At 37.0% G+C, this 19,230-nt stretch overlaps 1 protein-coding gene across 7 annotated transcripts in view; it reads left to right on the top strand.

Annotated features, from left to right (window-relative positions):
• PARG (poly(ADP-ribose) glycohydrolase) overlaps window positions 1-19,230 on the top strand; it is a 123,196-nt gene that overhangs the window by 1,866 nt on the left and 102,100 nt on the right. For 6 of the 7 annotated variants that reach the window (XM_046027969.1, XM_046027968.1, XM_046027972.1 and 3 more), the window contains exons 2-6: window positions 5,839-5,905; window positions 6,518-7,504; window positions 8,589-8,772; window positions 14,500-14,622; window positions 14,743-14,826. In XM_046027969.1, the coding sequence (XP_045883925.1) occupies window positions 5,868-5,905; window positions 6,518-7,504; window positions 8,589-8,772; window positions 14,500-14,622; window positions 14,743-14,826 (1,416 nt within the window). In that variant the 5' untranslated portion in view covers window positions 5,839-5,867. Of the gene's footprint in view, window positions 1-759; window positions 770-5,838; window positions 5,906-6,517; window positions 7,505-8,588; window positions 8,773-14,499; window positions 14,623-14,742; window positions 14,827-19,230 lie in introns of those variants that run through there. The other variant, XM_046027974.1, reaches the window with a different exon arrangement.

Raw genomic sequence — 19,230 nt, 5'->3', positions numbered from 1 at the left:
GATAATGATGGTTTATGCTTGGTTGTGTACAGTAGAGAGGGAGAGAAGTGAATGGATCAGAGAACGTGATCTGTGGGTTTGTACCTCTTAATTTGTGCTGGAAATAAAGATTTGGGGATTCTTGGCATAAACGTGATAATTGATGCTTTGGACATAGATTAGATCATATAAAGCATATAGAGAAAATAAAAGTGACCTAGGAAAGAAACTTTAGGAACACCATCATCTAAGAGTAGACTGAAGAGAAGCAGCCAGAAGAGTAGAGTGAAAGCCTGACCTTTGTTGTGTCATGCAGGAAAGAACATTTCAAAAAGGATGCAGTTGTCAACAGTGTAGAAGGCTGGCCAGAGGTCAGTCTTTGGGTGACTGGTGTAAACTTAGTTCTCTCAGGACTTAGAGGCAGTGGGGAGTAGATCTCAACTATAAATTGAAGGATGAGCAGGATTTGCTGTATAGATCAAGGAGAGAAAGAAATACGCAGAGGGAATGGTATGTGCAAAGGTGGTAGGACTAGAGCATAAAATGACAGGAATGACAGGACTTAGGGCCAGGAAGAAGGACAGAACTTACTATGGACAAATTCTAGTGCCATTTCAAGGAGTTTGGACTTTATTCTCTGGTTAATAAGAAGCCACTGAAAGCTTTTAAAGAGAGAGAGAACATTTGGTTAATATTTTAGAAAAGGTGGCTTAGTGGCCTTTGGACTTCTCTACCTGCAGTCCACTGTATAAATTCAGCCACTACACAGAGTAAGAAATCTTTGAACTGGGTAAATATGCCGTATTTATTACAAACATGTTTCATGAAATAATACCTATTATGTAGGACGCATTCTCATGTTGTTTGTATTTCACTATAAAAAGTTAGTCCTTTAAATATTACGCAGCCATCAGAAAGAATGAAATCTTTCCTTTTGCAATGCAGTCAGATGGAGCTAGAGTGTATTATGCTAAGAAAAATATATCACAGAAAGACAAATGCCATATGATTTCACTCATAAGTGGAAGAAACAAAACATGAACCTAAAGGGTAAGAAGTAAAAAAGGGGGGGAGGCAAGTCATAAGAGACTTTTTGAAAAGATTTTATCTGTTTATTTGAGAGCATGAGCAGGGATTGTGGGCGCTGAGGGAGAGGGAGAGGCAGACTCCCCTCTGATGAGGGAGCCAGACATGGGGCTCAGTCCCAGCAACCTGGGATCATGACCTGAGCGGAAGGCAGACTCATAACCGATGGAGCCACCCAGGCGTCCCAGAAGACTCTCAGAGAACTGGAGGTGGGCAGGGAATGGTCTAGATGGGTGCTGAGTATTAAGGAGGGCACTTGTTGGGATGAGCACTGGATGTTATATGTAAGTGATATATCACGAAATTCTACTCCTGAAGCCAATATTACACTATATGTTTAACTAACTAGAATTTAAATAAAGACTTTTTAAAAAAGTTAGTCCTTTATATTAACACTGGTTTAGAGATAGTCAAGACTAGACAAGGAGATCAGTTGCAGGAAGTAAATGCAGTTGTCCAAAAAGTACCTATTCTTTTGATATTGGTGCTGTTTTGAAGATGGAGAGGAAGGAATGGGTTTAAGATTTAGGCTGTAGATTTCAGAGAACTTAGAAGGAGAGTGGAAGAGAGGGGTGAATGAGAGTGGCCTCCAGGTATGGTATCTGACTTCTGCAGAAGCTAATTTGTAGACCCTTTAACTTTATTTGCATATAAATGTGGAAGAGTTCGTTGCTAGTGGAGGAGGGCAGTCAGTCCTCGTGGTTGGATCTTATTTTCTGCAGATTTCTGCAGAAGAGGAACCAAATTAATACTTGGGCTGTACTTCATATGTGTAAATATTTTTGTATACCGGGCACAGGACACCAATTAACAAAATGTGCAAAGTCTAAACAAAAACTATTGTTTCAAATTTGAAATTCTTTTAGGATCTTGGTATTAAAAATTTTAATGTATAGTTCTCTTAGGAGAATAGATGAGAAAAGGAAATGGATATTCATTCAACATCTTTAAATATGGTCTTATTTACCTCCCTGGGCATATTATATTAGTTGAAATCTGCAGATCTGCATATAGGCAGAACTCGGTGCTACTCTTTTCTGCCTTTTATAACTACCTGGAGTTTGTCTCCCTGCTCCAGGCATGGTCTAAGTGTAGGTCAGTGGAGGCGATGGTGGTAGCAGTTGGTGAGGGGGCAAGTAACTGGACCCAGTTTGTCCCCCTTCCTCCATGTCTTTTCTTCAGCCTCAGTGCTGTCAAAAGCATCTTCTGACCTCTTTCTTCATCTCAGAACTCCACTGTTCATTACTGTGGTCTCACCATACCCTTCCTTCTCATACCTTATCTTGCTCCTGCTGGAGGAAGGGGGCTTTTTGTGGAGGTGGGTTGTTCCTTTGAAATACAGGTTAGTTTCAAAGCATGTTGTGTCTTTCGCCTCCATTGGTGGCAGGAAGTAATTGATTTGCTCACTGAACTTTGAAATACACTGGTTACTGAGTGATGTTACTAATGAGATTAAGTGTAAATGGTGTGAAATTAGAATAGGGTTGGAGAACTGCTGATCTCATTGAAAAAGAGATTGGGTGGGAGTGTTGCAAGAGAAGACATTTGTTGAATTTCTGCTTTGTGAGACTAGACACTTATTATTTTCTCTCATTAATCTACCTAAACCTTTAGGTAGATATTTCCTGTTAACCCCATATTATAGTTGAGGAAATATTAGAAGCTCAAAGAAGTGAAGTACTAGTAAGCGACTGAGCAAGGATCTCAGTCCAAGATCTTGTTTGACTCCAGATCTTGTATCTTTTTCATCACCTACCACTGCCCTCCTTTTTGTTTGCTGTGATTATTCCTAGTAAAAAGACAGAAATTACCAGATAATGTGGAAAGCATAATTTTATCCTCATTTCAGGAATAAGGGGGTACAATTCTGAAGCAGTCCTGTGGCATGGTGCAGAAGAAACCTTTGAAAGCCAGAAGTAGTGGCAATGGAAAGAAGTAGGACTCTCAGAAGGACTGAGGAATATCTTATTATCAGGAAATACTGGTTCCTCAGCGCCTGCTCCTCCTTTATCCTGTTCACAGGCTTCAGGAATTATAGTAGGAAACTTGAAGCTGAAGAGAGGACACATTCTCAGTGTCAGAGCTGCAGGAAAACACTTCATAGTTTTTTACGAAATAATGTTGGATGCAGTCTTTCAATTCTGTAGATTTGCCCTCATAGTGCTGGGCATACCATTTAATCCTTATACTTATGGAGAAAGGTGTTTTAAACTCCACACTGACACAAAAAGTGAATTTTTGGCTCCTTGCTCGTTTGTAATTTGAGGATTTTCTACACTTGTGTTTGATGTAATGAAATTAAATGGAGAAAGATGAAACTATAGAAAAAGTCTTGGAATCTAGTGGTTCATCCTTTTCTGATTGAAGCTAGTTTTTTTCTCTGAAGCCTGATTTTCTGTAGAAGTACTAACTTAATAAAGTCACTGAAATGTGGTGTTTAATAAGAAAATCAAATATAATTACTTTGTTGTTATAGAAGCTATTTTTAAAATGCTAATCAAAGATTTTTACTATTTGGAATGTTAGTATTTTATGTAAGGAATGTAAGGAATGAATTACATGGCACTCCAATACAGTGATAAAGCTGTTGATTTTCATGTGATTGGGACAGCATCTGTTATGAGACTTTTTATGCTCATGTTACAGTGTTTGAGGAGAGGCATAAGCAAATAAGAATGAGTCTGTGTCTTAAGGGGCTCAGATTCTTACGTTGCAGTTTGGGGAATAGTTGAGAATGTTTACCATCTTACATTTTCTTATACTAAGGTATTATATACATTTAATCCATATTGCGGTACAGTTAATTTTGAAAGCATGCTTATTTTTAATGCTTATGTAAATTGTGGTTTGCATTTATTTATGTTGTATCTTCCTCTACTGAGCCATCAATTCTACTTCTACTATTGTCTGCTGGTCATTTCTATCTAGTTATTTCTGGCATCTCAATTTTAGTATGTTCACGATTCATGAAATCATATTTTCCCCAAAATCCAGTTGTCTTTTTTTTTTTTTTTTTTAATTAAAGGGGCAGGGATATAGACTGCACACCGTATAGGGAAGAGTGGCAAAGCCCCCCCCCTCCTTTTTTTTTAGATTTTATTTATTTATTTGTCAGAGAGAGTGCACAGGCAGGGGATGGGGGCGGCAGGCAGAGGGAGAAGCAAAGCTCCCCACTGAGCAAGGAGCAGGACTCCATCACAGGGCCCTGGGATCATGACCTGAGCCAAAAGCAGATGCTTAATTGATTGAGCCACCCCGGAGTCATGGAGAGAGATCAAGCCCCACATGAGGCTTGATCCCAGAACCCTGGGATCATGACCGTAGCCAAAGGCAAATGCTCAACTGAGTAAGCCACCAAGGCGTCCCTCCAGTTGTCTTATAGTCTACATTTTAACTTAATGCTGTAACCATCTTTCAAGTCTATCAGACTTAAAGCTTGGTATCACCTTTAACTTCAATCATTGTGAAATCTGTGATGATTCATTTCTCAACTTTTATTCTCCGTTCTCACAATGACTAGTTTTGGTCCTTTGCCATTAGTTCTCCAACCTAGGTAATGATCATCAGAGTCACTTTTTGAAAAAAATACAGAGTCCAGCTTCCCTCCTGATTCCATCATCACACATAGAGTGATTCAGTAGGTCTGGGGCCTGGTCCTAGGATCCATTAATTACCAGCCCCCGATGATTCAGAAGGTTTGGGAGCTACTGACCTAGACCAATAGCTTCATTTCTACTAATAGGCTCTTCCTTCTGGCCCCTTCAGATTTGCCCTCAAGGATACCTATTGTACATGACTGGGCATCTCTTAGATTTGAGTTTTGAAATTATAGCTCTGAGTGTATGCTTTTTTTTTTTTTTATAAAGGATTTTATTTATTTATTTGACAGAGAGGGTGAAAGAGCACGAGCAGGGGGAACAGTAGAGGGAGAAGCAGGCTCCCTGCTGAGCAGGGAGGCTGGCAGGACCCTGGGGTCAGGACCTAAGTTGAAGGCTGACAATTAACCATCTGGGCTACCCAGGCGCTCCCATTTGTACCTCTTTTTGTGGGTCATTCAGGAACCTCTATGATATGTTCCTAGTTGACTTTCCAGTCATATTTTTTTGTTGCTTTCTTTTTAAGTTCTTTATATTTCCCTGGCACTGGTGCCTTTGCTTATGATTTTCCCTTTATGCGAGTATAAGTTTATTCTTCAAGGAACAGTTCAAGCCCTACTTATCAGATTGTCCCACTTACTCCAGTTTCCTAAAGTAGTTTCTTTGGTGGCCAGAAGCCACCAGAAGTGCACCTTAATTCTTTATCAGGATCTCTTTTAATACTAAAGGTAGTTAAGAACCAACATTTACTGAGCATGTACCAGATTGTGCCTTAAACTTAACACCTTGCATGTGTTATTTAATTTAAATTTTGTAATAAGCCCAGGGGAAATACTGTTAATTTGCAAGTTTACAAATAAAGAATCTGAGAGAAAAATGATCCCTCACAAAGACACACAGGAATCCAATGGGAGTACTAGGATTGAATCCAGGTGATTTGATTTCAGAGCCTGTACTCTCATCCATTAGGCCATCCCAGCTCTTTCATGAGCCTGTCACTTTTTGCTCAAAGCCAAATGCTTTTATATTTATATTTCTGTCTTATCTGCCATTGTTTGAGTGTGGAAGGAATGATTAATCTCTGTTTAAATCACAGAACGTAGCACAGTGCCTTACATGTATAAATGGTGCCATAGGTATTTTATCTTTTTGGTGTGTGTCTTTTCTTTTTTTACAGTTTTCAAACAAAAGACTATTACCAGTTGGATGGACACTAAAGGAATCAAGACAGCTGAATCAGAAAGGTATAGAAACATGCCTATATAGAAAAATATGTAACATGATACATGAATGTTTATCTTGGTTCATGTCACTTTCTCCTTGCTTTCCCATTTTCTTATCTGTATTTATTTATTTTTTTCACTTTATAAATACTAATTTTTAGAGTCCTTCATGTGCTAGGGTCTGTCCTATATACTTGACATACAGAGATGAAAAAGGAATATAGTCTGTGTATTTAAGATACAGTATACTGGTGGCAGTTGCAAAAACACATGATTATTACATAGTGTGATAAATAGAACAGGAAGGTATAAGCAGAGAACATTGGTGGTTAGCATATAGAACCAAGAATTAGCTTTATCTTTGCAGGAAGGCCTGCCAGGAGGTGAGTGAAGTTTAACATTTAAAGGACAGCAGGTGTTTCCCAAGCATAGAGTTGGAGAAAGGGCGTTTTAGGCAAATGTGTAGTCATGGAGTCATGAAAGAGCACGCTCTGTGTTTAGGATATCACCAGTAGTTTAATTACTGCTGTGACATGGGGAGTGTGGTTGGACAAGTGATTTTTTTATACCATACATTCTTTTTATTGTATCATAATTTCTGTTGTCTCATTAGTTCTTTTTATTCTGTTGTAGTTTGCATAGTAAAGAAAACAACAATACAAGAGTAGAATCCATGATGAGTTCTGTACAAAAAGATAACTTTTACCAACATAATATGGAAAAATTAGAAAATGTTTCTCAGCTAAGTCTTGATAAATCACCTGTTGAGAAAAGTACACAATATTTGAATCAGCATCAGACTGCAGCTATGTGTAAGTGGCAAAATGAAGGGAAACATACAGAGAGGCTTTTAGAAAGTGAACCTTCGACAGTAACTCTGGTACCAGAGCGATTTAGTAATGCTAACGTTGATCAGTCATCCCGAAATGATGATCACAGCGATACAGATAGTGAGGGAAGTAGAGATAACCAACAATTTTTGACACCTGTAAAGTTAACAAATAAAAAGCAGACCACAGAAGGTGAACAGGCCAGAGAAGCCAGAAGCCACCAGAAGTGCAGCAAGTCTTGCCGTCGTGTAGAAGACTGTGCAGGTTGTCAGCAGGAAGAGGTAGATGTGGTGCCAGAGAGTCCCTTGTCAGATGCCGGCTCTGAGGATGTTGGTCCTGAACTGAAAAATGCCAACAAACTGAGTAGACAAGAGAGTAGTTTAGGAAATTCTCCTCCCTTTGAGAAAGAAAGTGAACCTGAGTCACCAATGGACGTGGATAACTCCAAAAATAGTTGTCAGGACTCAGAAGCAGATGAAGAGACAAGTCCAGGTTTTGATGAACAAGAAGATAGCAACTCCTCCCAAACAGCAAGTAAACCTTCAAGGTTCCAAGCAAGAGAAGCTGACACTGAATTGAGGAAACGGGCCTCTTCTAAAGAAGGTGAAATTCGATTACATTTTCAATTTGAAGGAGGAGAGACTCGGAGTGGAATGAATGATTTAAATGCCAGATCACCTGGAGGTAATTCTGGCCTGAATGTAGAATGTAGAAATTCAAAGCAACATGGGAAAAAGGATTCTAAAATCACAGATCATTTCATGAGAATGCCCAAAGCAGAGGACAAAAGGTAATTTTTTTCAACAAGACTATCTCCAGTAGTGTAATACGTTTTATAATTTTGCAAGGGGGTTTAACAAAGTTATGGTTTACATTAAAGCGAAGAAATCGTTGTGTTTCCTCTTAATTGCTTATGGTAAATTTAAACCTAGATTCAAAAAGACCAAAACAGATAACAAGAAGCAAATGAGTATTGTTAATTGGAATTTTTTGGTTTCATGATTTTCCTTCTGAAATTTATGGGGGTTATCAGAATATAAAGATACTAGGTTGATAGTAGCTTCTGTTTATGTATCAATTTTTCTAGGTTTTTGTATATGACATTTTCTCTAATGCTCTAATGGGTAGGCAGGTGATACTGTACTCACTTCGTTAATGAGAAAACAAATAGGAATTAGAGAATTCACTGAAGTTTTAATTTGTGGGTGGTAATGCTGGAATTTAAGTCCTAGTCTGTCTGATTATAAAGCTTACATTTTTACAGTTATCCCATATGGAATCTTCAAGCTTACTCTCCATAATTTCTGTGATATTTTCTGTCACATGTGCCACAGTAAGTTCACTTTGTTGAAAATTATTCTAGAAACCTGAGAAGTAGCTGATGCTATGAACCATGACTCATTTGGCAGTGCACATATTCTTACGTGGTCTTTTTTGGGAAGGTGATTTCCTCTGATTAGAAATTCTTAACACAGACTTGAAAATAAGCTCTTCAGTTTTACTCTAAGGTTTATAATTTTTTCTTTTGATTGTAAATACCTAGGGGAGAGAGCAAGCCTGGCACACTTTTTTTTTTTAAAGATTTTACTTATTTATGTGAGAGAGAGTGTGTGTGCACTCAAGCTAGAGTGGGGGACAGGCACAGGGAGAGGGATAAACAGACTCCCTGCTGAGCAGGGAGCCCAATGCAGAGCTCAGTCCTGGATCCTGGGATTATGACCTGAAATGAAGGCAGACAACTGACTGACTGAGCCACCCAGGCACCCCTTGGCATGTTTTAAACAATAACATTCTGGGTAAGTTTTGTACTTGTTTATCCAACAAAACTTTAGCCGTGAGTGATTTGTGACTGAATACATTTGTTTTGACCTTAGAAAAGAACAGTGTGAAATCAAGCATCAAAGAACAGAAAGGAGGATACCTAAATACATTCCACCTCACCTTTCTCCAGATAAGAAATGGCTTGGAACTCCTATTGAGGAGATGAGAAGACTGCCTAGGTGTGGGATCCGGCTGCCTCTCTTGAGACCATCTGCTAATCACACAGTAACTATTCGGGTAAGTATTACTTCTTACCGAAAAAGAGAGAAGACTCTTAAGTCTTGATTTATTATGGTACTTACTAATGTGAAAAAGAGACCAAGACATAGAAACTGCTTCTCTTTTCTGGATATATAAAATACTAAGAATAAGAAGTCTGTAGATTGGAGAAATATAATGATAGCTTATTTGATGTAGTACTTAATACACCCATAAGATGAATCATTTTCAGCTGATAAGGAAATTGACTTTCTCAGTTTTGGTTTTTTGTTGTTTTTTTTTTTAACTTGCTGGATTCTTTTTTCTTTTTGTTTTAAATTCAATTGACAGTATTTGTTGAGCATTCACTATTAGGTAGTGGGTTAGTCCATAAAGTTCAAAGTTGTGTATGGTTCAGTATCAAATCATTTCCTAGTTTTACCCTCTTTTCTGAGCTTCAGATTCTTCTAGACTTCACCATTACTGTCCCACAGGTGTCTCAAACTCAACATGTCTAAAACCTCATTTTTAAAAATTGTGGTTAAATGTACATAATACAATGTTTATGATTTTAACCATTTTTCAGTGTACATTTCAGTGGCATTACGTACATTCACAGTGTTATACAATTATTACCACTATTCATTTCCAGAAAATTTTCATTGTCACGCAGAAACTATATCTGCTAAACAATAACTCTGCATTTCTCACTAGCCCTTGGTAACCTTTTATATTTTCTATAGCTTCTTTTTTGAAGGAGCATCTTTATTGAAGTATATAACATTTACTCATCTTAAATGCTCATTCAGTTCAGTGATATTTAATTTACTGAGTTAGGCAACCATCACCATAATCCAATTTTTAAAAAGATTTTATTTATTTATTTGACAGAGAGAGAGCAAGCACAAGCAGGGGGAGCGGCAGGGAGAGGGAGAAGCAGGCTCCCTGCTGAGCAAGGAGCTCAATGCGGTGCTCTATCCCAGGATCCTAGGATCATGACTTGAACTGAAGGCAGACAGTTAACCAACTAAGCCACCCAGGCGCCCCACCATAGTCCAGTTTTAAAAATTTTATTTTATTTTATTTTGTTTGTTTATTTTAGATTATACTGATTTATTTGAGAGAGAGAGCTAGCATGAATAGGGGAGAGAGGGAGAGGAGGCTCCCCACTGAGCAGGGAGTCCAATGCAGGGCTTGATCCCATTGGGATCATTACCTGAGCCAAAGGCACATCCTTAACTGAGCCATCCAGGTGCCCCAAGATTTTGTTTTTTTTAAAGTAATCTCTACACTCAACATGGGGCTTGAACTCATGACCAAGATCAAGAGTTATTGCACCACTGACGGAAATAGCCAGGTACCCCTCTTAATCCAATTTTAGATTTCTGTCATTCATTGGGTAGTTTTAAATAGCCACCCCATTTTTTTTGTCTCTGTATTAGATTTCACAGGAACTACTTAAAAAAAAAATCCCTTTTATTATACAACTTAGTCTAGGGTTGATTAGATATTTTGAAGTATAGAATTTATCATGGTTAGAGGTAGAAGCAACATTGAACAGGGTAGGGTTTGAGCTGAGCTCTAAAAGATGAGCACAGGAGTGCCTGGATGGCTCAGTAGGTTAAGCGACTGACTCTTGATTTTGGCTTAAGTCATGAGCTCAGGGTCATAGGATGGAGCCCTGCATTGGGTTCTGTGCTAGTAGGGAGTCTGCGTGAGATTCTCTCTCTTCCTCCCTACACCCATGCTCACTCATTCTTTCTCTCTCAAATAAATAAGTAAATCTTTAAAAAAAAAAAAAGCAGAAATTTCTGAGGGAGAATTAATAAGTTAAGAGAATTCTAGGACACATACATAATCCTTAGAAGAAGAGGCTTTGTAGTTGAAAAACTATTTGTTTTAGACATGGAAAATAATTACTAGAGCTTAGAATTTGGATGGAAGATGGTGGGAGACAAGTCTTGAAAAGTGGATTGGGTCCATATTATAGAGGGCTTTAGGTATCAGGAATTGGACTTGAGTCTGTAGGTATTGGAAATTGTTAAAATGTCTGTCCATACAGTAGTTATGCTGTAGCAGGATTAATCAGACAGTTGTGTGGTAATTATCAAATTGTGCTGCATGGAAGTGGTTCATGGTTTCTTAGGAAATTTGACTCATCTGTTACTTCTAAAGTATATTTTTAACTGTGAAAAGCCTATAATAAAGGAACTAACATACTCAAATATGAAAATGCTTAATATACTTTAATCAGCAGATTTTACCAAGAGAACTCATTTTAGTGCAGACCATACCATTGATGTTCCCTTACCACTGCTGTTTAACTGAAGAATTTCCTTAAGCCTCAGAATAACAGTTTGAAAACCTTACTGTCCACTGATAGATGAATGGACAAAGAAGATGTGGTATATATACACAATGGAATATTACTCAGCCTCAAAAAGAATGAAATCTTCCCATTCACAATGATGTGGGTGGAACTAGAAGGTATTATGCTAAGCAAAATAAGTCAGTCAGAGGGACAAATGCCATATGATTTCACTCATGTGGAATTTAAGAAACAAAACAGTTGAATATAATGGAAGGAAAAATAAAATAAGATGAAAATTGAGAGGGAGGCAAATCATAAAAGATGCTGAACTCTAGGAAGTATACAGGGTTGCTTGAGGGGAGGGTTGGGGGAAGAGGTGATTGGGTGATGGGCATTAAGGAGGATGTAGTGAGCGCTGGGTGAATCATTAGACACTGCCTCTGAAACTAAAAACAAAAGCATCATTTGCAATTATTTAGGCGTAGCAGTAGGATTTTCTTAATACTGTGTAAGAGATATAAATGTAAATTAAGTAGAAGGTTGATACAAGCTTTAGCTGTCATCCCTAATTTTGTATTTCGTATCTCCTTGTCATTTATTGATGTTGGAACAAATAAAGGTTACTGTAAAAATTATATTTATAAAAATAGTTTTATTTTGTTTATATATGATTTCATATGAGATTTCTTAGGTGAAGAAAGGGATTTGGTATTTAAAAGAGTGTGCAAATCAGTGAGATAGGGTAATGTGGAAATAAAAAAGAGCATATAGATGGTTGCTTTGTTTGGGGTAAAATTGATAGGATATGGTGAATATTCTTAAATACAGGGTGATAAGGGAAAAGGAGGCACTGATAATGAAGGAAGAATTAAGAAAAGGCTGGATGACTGAGAAAATGTTAATGGTCAAGTTTCGGAGAAAAGATTGATTGGGGAGATAAGTGATATTTTGAGTTTACTGCCTTTCTTTGTCTCAGTGTCTGTAAGTAAAACTGAAAGCATCCTATACCATCATTACTTAATCTCTGAAATTACTGTTTACTTATTTTTAGATATAACCCGTGAATTTTAAAAATCTTTTAAAAGATCTTTGTCTTATTACAAGAGTAATGCAGGGTCATTGTAAACAAACAAAAAAGGGCAGCTATTATATGAAAGTATGTAGCTCAAAACCCATGTCTTTCTTAGTCCTATTTCCAGAGTTTAGCAGTTTGGTGTATTTTCTTCTAGATTCTTTTTCTGAATACAGTAATATATACATGTAATTAATAATTATTGGATAAACCTAGTTACATTTCTAAGATGCCACATATTAATAGTTACACATTTTAGAGTAATAAAATAAAGCTGATATTTACTGTTAGAAATGTAGGGCAAACTGGAAGTGCAGGGATATGTTATTTGGTGTTTGTTTATTTTTAAAGACATGATAAAAACATGTAGACACATTCAGATGCAAACACACAAATCCTACTTTCATATATATCGTGTGTTCCCATGTGTGTGAAGCTGCTCTGGTACCTGTTCTGTCACCTCTGATCACATGGAATATTTTTACAAAATCACCTTTGGGGCCTCCAGCTGAGGTTGAAAATACTTTTAGCATAGTTGTTGACTCTTGACTCTTCTTTCTTCCTCAAAATATTCTCGTTCCTTGGCTTCTGTGATAGCGTATAATCCTGGTTTTCTTCCTACCTCCTTAGCCATGTCTTACGTTCCTTTAGTTTTTCTGGCATATGTGGCCGTTAAATCTTAAGAGTTTCTCAAGGCTTTTCCGTAGGTCCTGTTTTTTTCTCACTTTCTATGGGTGGTCTCCTCCATGGTGAGGGTTTTAATAGCCACCTGTATAGATGGCCTACAACTTTATTTCTCTAGAGTTGCAGATGTCCCCCCCCCTTTTTTTCCTTTTCCGGGACTGGGGGGCAGAGGGAGAGAGAGAATCCTAGACAGTCTCCGCACCTAGAGCAGAGTCTGACTCAGGGCTTGATCTTAAAGCCCTGAGATCATGACCTGAGCTGAAATCAAGAATTGGATGCTTGACTGACTGAGCCACCCAGGCACTCCTTGAGTTACAGACTTTTTATGAGCTGTGTATGGGACAGTCTTCCTTTCCATAAGCTGTTCCCTTTTTGAGGAACGAGCTTCATGTCTTCCTTTTCATAGTGAACTTTATTCTTTGGAGTTCAGCTCAATTGCCACTTCCTCAAGAAAGCCTTCTCTAAGCTCACCAGGTGAGTTGAAATTGTCTAGAGTAGGTTCTCATAAAACCATGAAGCGCTCATTCATAACATATTACAGTTCAAGTTTTACATTTATGTGATCGTTTATTTGCAGTGAAGAACTAATTCATGCTACGACATGGATGAACCTTGAAAACATTACATTTAAGAAAAAAGAGACCAGGGGCACCTGGGTGGCTCAGTGGGTTAAAGCCTCTGCCTTCGGCTCAGGTCACGATCTCAGGGTCCTGAGATCGAGCCCCATATTAGGCTCTCTGCTCAGCGGGGAGCCTGCTTCCTCCTCCCTCTCTCTCTCTCTCTCTCTCTCTCTGCCTACTTGTGATCTCTGTCTGTCAAATAAATAAATCTTAAAAAAAAAAAAAAAGAAAAGAGACCAGACACAAAAGGCCACATATTATATGCTTCCATTTATATGAAATGTCCAGAATAGGCAAAATGTAAACCTTTCATGTTTCAAATATTCTTTTCCTCAAACATTTGTTTAATGCTTATTATAAGTAGCATATGTGTATGTGTACATATACATATGTATTTGCATATATATGTATCTACACATACACATACAAAAACATATAAACCAGGCTCTGTCATAAATATTTAGAGTCCACAGTTAATATGGTTATTATTCTCAAGAAGTTTAGAGTCCAGTGGGAGAAGGAAAAACAGATGTTTTTCTGGTGTGATAATGATCTAATAAGACAAGAGGGAAGAAACTAATTGTCCTTAAGTTGTTGAAGACTTCTTAGAGGAATTGAAATTTGAACTGTGTGTTGAAGTTCAGAAACACCAGGTAGTGTTTGAGTAAGAGGATGTTAAAAACTGAGAACATCATTTGTATCACTATAGGTAGAGGGGAGCCATTATAGGATTAGGAGCCTGAGAATACTTTAGAAACATTGAGTTTGTTCTCAAATAAGGGGTTTATGGAGGGTGAATATCTGGGGGCAGTGGGAGTTAGGGGAGGGATAGAAGGGAAGCAATAATGAGGACCAAGGGCCTAGATGGGATGGAGATGGAATGAGCAAACGTGATGAGTTGGAAACTGATCAACTGGAAATAAGGAGCAGGAACAGCTGGAGAGGACTTCTGAGATTTCTTACCGAGGAGCTGGTCTGCATTTTATAGCATTTGCTTTGGCTGCTTTCTTTGGATTATTTTGTAGAAGGTATGCCTAGTTTTGATGCACTTACAGTTTCCTTGTTTCCCTCTCTTTCAGGTAGACCTTTTGCGAGCAGGAGAAGTTCCTAAACCTTTCCCAACACATTTTAAAGATTTGTGGGACAACAAGCATGTTAAGATGCCTTGTTCAGAACAAAACTTGTACCCTGTGGAAGATGAAGTAAGCACAAAACAGATGTTCTTTTAGACTCTGAAAGACAGTTTTGTATGTGCTTATTTGACTTTTGATTCTATGACCCAAAAGAACTTAGAATAATTTCATTTCTTTCTTTTCTTAAAGAATGGTGAACGAACTGCAGGGAGCCGGTGGGAGCTCATTCAGACTGCACTTCTCAACAAATTCACACGACCCCAAAACCTGAAGGTAGTTGTTTTTGCTATTGTTCTTAGAGATGGGCATTGTGTCTCCCTCAAAGACATTTTTTGATCTTTAATAGACTCTGGTAACAGCATATTTGTTTGCAAATTGCTTAGTTCTTAAGGAACTTTCTTAAGAGACATTTTTGGTTTCCACTCCATCACTAGTAAATGAGTAGAAGAATCTAGAGTTGTAAAAGACTTGCCTGGAGACACACAGAATAATTTGGAGACCCAGGAATAAGACCTTTGTTTCTTGATTCCCCATCTAGTTTCCTTCAGACCAAGCTTCTCTCTTATTTTTAAAAATTATCATGTTTCTGAAATGTCCTTAAAAATAAATCAGGAAAGAATTACGACTTTAACAATATTTGCCAAAAGGGAAATATCATTTCCTAATGATTAAAGTATACATTAAACATTCTGTTTTGTATTGCTGTAAGTATAGCCTTCTAGCAATCTAATTATTTATTAATTTTACATTTTGGCACTAATTTAGTTTTTGATTTTTTTAAATATTTCACTTAAGACTGTAAGAGCAATGATTAGATTCTTTTTCTAATATCTAAAATATGGGTGAGTATAAGTGTTTTTTGGCGTTGTAGCCATGTAAACTTTTGAAGGTTTTATAACTATAACAATAACAGATTTTTCTATACTTGTGTGAAAAGGGTTTTTTTTGTTTTTTTTTTTTAAGGTTTTATTTATTTATTTGACAGCGATAGAGGAAACACAAGCAGGGGGAGTGGGAGAGGGAGAAGCAGGTTTCCCGCCTTGCAGGGAGCCTGATGCAGGGCTCAATCCCAGGACTTTGGGATCATTACCTGGGCTGAAGGCAGATGCTTAATGACTAAGGCACCCAGGAACCCCAGCGTTTCATTTTCTTTGAGAGACTTTGTTGTGTACAGTTTCCTCAAGTTTTATAGTGTTTCTCCATTTATATTCAACAAATTTTTCTTAAACTTTCTATACCTTTCTGTAGCTCCTGTTTATTTGTCTTTTTTCTCTACATGGAAAACATTGGATATTGTACCATAATGTATTTTGAAAATTTCATTTCTCAAGATTTAATTTATTTATTTGACAGACAGAGATCACAAGTAAGCAGAGAGGAAGGGGAGAGAGAGAGAGAGAGAGGAAGGGAGAGAGAGAGAGGAGGAAGCAGGTCCCCTCTGAGCAGAGAGCCCAATGTGGGACTCGATCCCGGGACCCCAAGATCATGACCTGAGCCGAAGGCAGAGGCTTTAACCCACTGAGCCACCCAGGCGTCCCCAATTTTACTCCTTAAGGACAGTGTTTTTCAATCTTATACTGTACTCCCTTAAAATGGAAGAAACTCTCAGGGTCCCCTAGAGTTTACTTATTTTTAGTATAATGTTAATTACATATGTACAAGCATCAAACATTAAACATAAACTCTTTATGCTTATAGTTACAGCTATATCCATTTGATTTTTTTTTTTTTGGCATTTTAAGCTTTATGAACCATCATTTGAGTTTCATTATCACAGTGAAAACAATTTATACACAGTATCCCCTTTTTGCACAAAAGTTTTTTTTTTCTTCAAGATTTTATCTGACACAGAGAGAGTAAAAGTGTGCAGTAGAGGGAGAGGGAGAAGCAGACTGCCAGCTGAGCAGGAAGACCTGTGCGGGACTCAATCCCAGGACCCTGGGATCATGACCGGAGCCAAAGGCAGACAGCTAAACTGACTGAGCCACCCAGGCGCCTTGCACAAAAGTTTTTTAACCACTGATCTACACCTCAAAATAGTATGCTGAGAACTTTAAAAAATACTTTATAAAGAAAAAAATTGTTCACTTTGTTTTTACTATTTACAATCACAAACAGTTGGTGGATGTTAGTAGATGCAAAGATGGCATTTGTATGGAGAACATCAGCTTGCAAATAAATATGATAGTGAGCATTTTGGTCCAGGTTCTGTAGAATTTGACAGTTCTGTACTGCAGTATATCTTAGGATGGCTCAAAATTTTCACCATTTTTATTTGCTTCAAATACTTGCTTCATTCCTACAGTGTGTTGTCTTTTGCTCTTTGTATTCCAAAACCATTAAAGCAGGCCACCCAAGAATACTATTTATACTCCATTTGAGAAACACTGTCTTAGGTCCTGTGGCCTTATAAGCAGGATTATTTAAATTTTTCATGTTTTTTTCTTTAAGCATAAACACAGAACAATCATAGTATTCTAAATTACCTTGTATGCTCACCTCTTTAGCAATTCCTTAGTGCACCAGTGATTACTTTAAGAAGGGGTAATTGCTTTATTCTGAATTTCCCTTTCTTGTTTATTTTATGGTAGATTTGGCAGAACAGAGTAATTCATAGAGATTTTTCTTCTGTCTGCTTATGCTAATTGTTTCTTTTGCTGAAAGAACAATATGGGGGAGGGGAACATTAAATCCCTCTTACTGAGTATAATAATCTTTTGCTACCTTTTTTGATGTTGAGTTAAGCAGGATTAGAAATGTTAAAAGTTTAAAAAAGGAATAGTGTCTTTAGAAGTCAGTTTACACAATAATATTGCTATAATGTGTCTGATAATTTTCAAAGAATGGATATCTTTGTGATTTAATTGTGTGTATTATGAACTATGAATTAAAGGAAATCTCAGTAGTTGGTAGCTAAGAATACAGAATAGCGTCCAGTTTTTCTAATGATAGGAGACCTTGTGGTAGACTACTTTTGAGACTTGAAGACTAAAGTAAAACTAAATATTAGTTAGGAATTAATGCTAATTATAAAATCACATTAAAGAATTAGAGTATAAAAGAATGTAAAATGTTTTTCCTTAACTAACTTTGAGGAATAATTTACATATAAGAACATGCATGCTTTTAAAGTATGTAATTTGATGATGTTTGACATTTGCATATAGCCATGAAACCCCCTCTACAATCAAGGTACAGAACATTTTCTGTCACCTTCAGAGATTCCTCTTATTCCTATAGTTTAATTCCTCTTTCTGCACCGTCTCCAGGCAACTGTTGATTTGCTCTTTTACTTTTTCTTTTTTCTCTTCTCTTTTTTTTAAAATTTTTCTTTCTTTTTAACCATAGATTAGTTTACATTTTACATGAATGGAATCACATAGTATGTATGCTAGTGTGTCTGGCTTCTTTCACTTACAATGAAAATCTTCAAGATTCATCTGTGTTGTTGAGTTTATCAGCAATTTGTTGCAGTGTATGCATTGTTTGTCCTTTTACCTGTTGATAGAAATTGCTATTTAGGACTTTGTATGAGGTTCTGAAATCAGATGGTAATTAGAAAAAAAAAAACCCTTAAAATCTTCTCTTAGTGGGAAATTTTGTATGCAGCTGTAAGAAAAAGAAACACTTTTTCTTACCATATTATTTTATGATTGATGGTTTTCCTTTTTGAAGGCCCTTGATTCCAAGTAAATATACATTGTTGGTTTGCTTTTTAATCTCATTGCTTGGTAATTATTTGTATGGCATGAAGTGTTTTTCACACAACTCCTTGACGGAGTATTAATTTTTAAAAACTTATTCAATTATAAGGAAATTTGGAAGGTTTACTGTAACCTAACAGTGTTTTTTCAACTTACATATACTTCAGTAAAAAAATTGGAGATGTATATTATAAATATAAATAGTTGCTTGTAAATTCTGTTACCTTAGTAATATATACATCATAAAATATAAGCAAAATAGAAATTTAAAATGATGAGATAAAATATAATTATAAACACAGTTGACCCTTGAACAACACAGGTTTGAACCGCACCAGTCTCCCGTGCAGATTTTTTTTGGTAATAAGGTACTGTTAATGTATTTTCTTTGTAATTTTATTAATATTTTCTCTTACTTGATTGTAAGAATGCAGTTTATGATACATAAAACGTACAAAATAGATGTTAATCGACTGTTATCAGGCTTTGGTCAACAGTAGGTTATTAGTAGGTAAGTTTTTTTGGGGAGTCAAAGTTACATGCAGATTTCCAATCCTTGTGTTGTTCCTGGGTCAACCATAATAGTTTTTTTTTTATAAGTAGTGGATTGTCTTATGCATACCCCACTCTGGTATTAAATAAAATTCATATGAGTAAGTTTTAAAGATTTTACTGGCTCTGTTCAATGATCTATGAATCAGGCAGGGTCTTATCTAGCAGATGGAAAGGCACTCTAAGATGCTGTACAAAATGAAAAACTTAAAGGCAGAGGGAGTGGAATCAAGTATGTTACACCAGGAAAAAGTGGATTGGTTGTGGCAGTCATTTTCCTTTAGGGGATGGAAGAATTCTGTCAGGCTGATGAACTAACTAGTGCTGACCAGGTGGTTCCTCATTGACTGGTTTAAGATTCCATTTGTGGGAGAAGCTGAAACTGTAATTAAGTCTCTTGTGAAGTATGGCTTAGCATAAT

The sequence above is a fragment of the Meles meles genome, chromosome 13 (assembly GCF_922984935.1).
Source record: "Meles meles chromosome 13, mMelMel3.1 paternal haplotype, whole genome shotgun sequence".
NCBI lineage: Eukaryota > Metazoa > Chordata > Mammalia > Carnivora > Mustelidae > Meles > Meles meles.
The sequence above is the reverse complement of the archived record's forward strand: the minus strand, read 5'-3'. Positions and strand labels throughout refer to the sequence as shown.